Genomic DNA, 4357 nt, shown 5'->3' with positions numbered 1-4357 from the left:
TATCTTCGTTATTCAAGCTGGTTTTCTTCTATTTGGATTCTCAGCTGTCTTGATCTAAATCTATAGAGGATGACTTACAAGTGTCACACACTCCAGATACAACGTTTGGTAATGAGGAAAGTCTGGCCTGTCTTGGGCCTTGCACATATGTACCCAGAGATTTCATATATTACAATTCACATGATAACAGGAAAACCTGAATGAGAACAATGTAGCCAGCTGCCGAAGGAGTGTGTGATAAACTCTCAGCTAAGATCTCAATAAGGCAATCAAGGTCACTTCCTACAAGAATAAGGAAAGAAACAAAGCGAGGGCACTAGGCCTCTTCTGTGTACTTTTTGGGGCTGAAGCTCACATTCATCAGTGGTTCAAAACCTCTTCTCTGCCTTCGGTGCTGGAAAAGTACAAGCAGCAGAACGAGCATGGCCAGAGCGATAAGTGCTCCTCCAATTGTGGATCCAACCATGACAGCCCATGCTTGGGTTTCTTCAAGTGAATCTGGAAATACGAAACGTCTGAAGTGAGGACAGCCCATAATTTCATTTCTCAAATCACAGGGAAGAAAGAAAATATCCCACAGCCTGGTAATTATGATTGATTACTTGTGTGGCTTAGAGACCCACTGGCCACAGGCGAAGCTGGTAATGCACCGTGTAACCAACACACATACCAGAGCCAGAGATGTTTCCTGCCAGAGAAGTCTACAGCTGAATTTGAACTTTAACCTTTCATACAAGTTAAAGTGCTGAGAACGGGAAAGATTAACAGTGACAAGACAAAAAGATCATTTTCTTACCTAATTTGGCCAAAATTATAAATGATTTAAGCAATTCTTTCTATAATGACATTTCAGCATAGCTGTTTCCAAGCTATTTCGTCAACAGAAAACCCTCAAATTTTCCTGTAGACCACAAAGCAGCCTATTGTCAACTTAACTGAAAACACTACTTAGTGTGGTTCTGCCGACCAGCTCCAGATAGTATCCTCTGATTTTGAACCACTTCTGGGGAACCACTTCTGCCTTCTAAGATAATGTTGCCAATTCGTATAATAACCCTGCTCCACTTGGCTGAATAACTTTATTTTGTGAATTCATTTATGCTTTCAGAAGCAAAAATTGCCTGCAGTCCTGTTCTGAAAAGTGCTACATATACCAAGATGGCAATAACTACATTTGCCTAAATATTCAAAAAAAACTCTCAAAAGGGCTTAAGATATTTAGAAGGTACTTGGACTTATGGGCTTAAATCCAGTTGGCTCAAGGAGATGTCACACTGACTATAAAAGTGACTAAAAGTTGTGTGCCCCAGTCTGCAATCTCTGTCAACAAAAGAGTTGAGGTCAATCATGCCCAAGTTCAGTAAGGTCCCAAAATGAATTTTTTACCACTTTACCATCTCTCAAGTAAGAGCCAGCAATATATTACGTATGTTGATTTCTAATGTGTTTACATGAAGTAGAATTAGCAAGTTATATATTTAGATAAAAGAGAAGCGTTTGGATGTAAAAACTTTATTGCCTGACCACTGACCATGCAGACAGAGATAGATACGCTGCTTCACCGCGAGCTAACAATTTATTTAGGTGGGAGTTGAAAAGCAGCAGAATCACAAGCTGCCTTTTTTCCTCTCTGGGTACCTCATGCCCAAGGGGCAGCAGCATTTCCAAAGCAGGAGGGGGGGCAGTGGTCCAGACAAAGTAAAACTTAAACTCCGTAAAAGTTTAAATTTTCAGGGGAAATTCTGGGACACCCCTAAGAAAAGCTACTGCAGAAGCAGGTAGCATGCCTCCACAAGCCAGGGTTCCCCTGCACGAATGCAGCCTGAGAACATGGGTTTCAATCTTTTGCAGTCTATAGAGTTTTAAACAGTCTCCACAGATTAAAACCACAGATATGTGGTAAGCATTTATAAGAAATTTCTGGCCACATAGGTTAGATAAGCACCTAGTGCCTCTCAAAGGAATACTGAAGTGGGGAAAGAAACTGCTCAGATTTAATCTTTGGTGAAGCATCTGAAGCATTTCTTACTCTTGTGCCTTTTACAAATATTTGTAACTCGTATTGCAAATTTTGGATTTTGTGCATAAATACTTTGCTTTCTTGTTTTTTGTCTTTATCTGATTTGTGCCAAAGGTAATTTCAAATGAACAGACAAACCCTAAGGCACATCACACCTATGGGCATGGAAAATCTTTACAATTGGGGTTTTATAACACAAAACACCCAGGTACATCTCCCCAGGGTATCCAAAGATTAATGGAGCTCATCCCTAATGAGATTCACGGCACAGTATTATTCAGGGCCCTGTGCAAAACAAGTGTTTTCTAATGACTGGTTAGCCAGAGGAGCTCCCTGGCGGAGTGACTGACCTCTGAAAGGTTAAAGGATCCTGTAACAGGCATAAACAGTGCTGGGAGCAGGAGCCAAAATCAAAGACTCCCCAACCCCAAAGGAGCACCGTCGTCAATGCCGGAGCAGTTCAAGTTGATCCATTTTGCAGCAGAGCGAACTAAGTACGTGCACGCTTGTAGTTACCACGGCTTACCTGGTGAGTTGTAACTACCTGTGCTACAATATGTGATTGCTAGTGAGCAGGTGAATAGACCCAAGTTTTGTGAAAAGTGCCTTATTTTCCAAATGCCTGTGTCATTGAAAACGTGAACTGTCTCATCTCTTTGCCTGGAACAGCCTCCACACCTCTGAGACGTACCTGGCAGGTCAATGGCATAGGTGTAGCCGAGCTGCTCCGCAGTTTGGAAGAGCTCGTCGTTGGTCACAGGAGGGAAAAAAGGGACCATGTTATACAGTCTGTTGTGACCGATGGGGGCCAGCTCCTCAGGCCAGGAGTTGTCCGGGGGGCTAAACCGCTTCATCCACTCGTCAAAGATGGCATCAGTAAAGGAGTGAAGAACCTGCAAATCCAGGCATGGGCACCCACATTTATTAAACTCCTTCAGGACCCAACAGCATTTAAAACACTCTCGCCTAAGATGGCAGCAGCTTTTGAAAGAGAGAGAAGAGGGTAATCTAATTTAGGTGGGATTTACAGAATGGGAAACCAGGAAAGCTCATGAGAATGAAGTAAATTGATCTCCTGCATGGGACATTTTGCTGTATATGTCCTTGCTGCTGCTTGTTCATAGTAAGCTCTTTCTCTAGGCGGTTTAATACCAGCTGGCATTGAATGGGCAGGTCTGTCCTCTCGGGTGAGGGCCCGCTGAGCTCATTCAGGTGAATGTACCTCTCAAACATATTTTAATCTCTCTCGTCTCTGAACAGGTATGGAAAATTGCTTTCTTCACGCTCATTTTAGAGCGTGTCACCAGCTCCACAGCTCCAGGTACCCATGAATTTGATCAGGTCTTGCCCAGTGAGTTTATAGGTATATAAAGCACTAATACAGGAAAGTTGTTTCCAAGTTGAGTCCAGACAATTATTACAAATGTCTGGGGTGGTTCAAATTAATTTCTGATGTACTCATGTTTTCTAATTATCACCCTAGAAAAAATCTAGAAAATATCTTACAGAAAATAATCTTGCCTATAAAATTACAGCATAATGAAATGAAGATTTCATTGTGTAAGAAAAGAATTTAATGTAGGAATTCAAGAATTACTAAGGAAATAAGCTGGAGAACCACTACATAAGTATTTGCGCTAATTTCTCCAACAGAAGATTGCAATCTTAAAATAAAGGTAAGAAAGAAATTAATTGTATTGGAATTTCTCTATATAATCACTGTGGTTTAATCTAACAAAGAGGAAAAGAAATTGGCATGAATTTATTAGGAGGGAAAGATGTGTAAGCAAAGTTAACTGTTTCATTTGCACATTGCTGTTTGTGCTGTTCATTGCAGTGCGGCACTGTACCAATGCACCAGTGAAATCACATTATTTCTATTCCCCAAGAGACCCTGAAATTAGATGGGTTTCCTTTTAGCCTGTGAAGTTTTAAACAAACAAACTACTCAGTCTACTGCTCTAAAATAACTAACCCCACTTTCAGTTTTTCTCGTTGCTGTAAAATGTCTGGTATAAGCCATTAAATTTAGATACCACTTAATTGGAGGATTCAGGGCAACATGACTTGGAATAGCAGGTCTTTTCCCTAAAAACTTATTTTATATTTCACAAATGACCCTGAGATTTCTTCCCTCTTTGACCATTATGCAGGCGTGACAGTGTTCAAGAAAAGAGAAAAGATTTCTCCTTTTCTATTTACAGGGCTTATTTTTAGGGAATTCACTTTACTTCTGTTCTGCAAATCTCTGCCGAGACAGCTGCCTTTGAGCCACCGCCACTGCCACTCAGGCTGGGGGAAAAAGACATACCACGAAGATGGGATCATTGGCGGCTG

The 4357-nt window shown here is 41.2% G+C and overlaps 1 protein-coding gene across 1 annotated transcript in view; it reads right to left on the bottom strand.

Moving 5' to 3' along the window:
- Positions 1 to 316: 316 nt before the first annotated feature.
- The window catches only part of DCT (dopachrome tautomerase), a 13498-nt gene continuing 9457 nt past the window's right edge, over positions 317 to 4357 (bottom strand). Inside the window, 3 exon segments of the mRNA XM_009585504.1 lie at positions 317 to 498; positions 2712 to 2913; positions 4332 to 4354. Of these exon segments, the coding sequence (XP_009583799.1) occupies positions 317 to 498; positions 2712 to 2913; positions 4332 to 4354 (407 nt within the window).

The sequence above is a fragment of the Fulmarus glacialis genome, unplaced genomic scaffold (assembly GCF_000690835.1).
Source record: "Fulmarus glacialis isolate BGI_N327 unplaced genomic scaffold, ASM69083v1 scaffold9659, whole genome shotgun sequence".
Classification (NCBI taxonomy): Eukaryota; Metazoa; Chordata; class Aves; order Procellariiformes; family Procellariidae; genus Fulmarus; species Fulmarus glacialis.
This window is presented reverse-complemented; position numbering and strand designations above follow the sequence as displayed.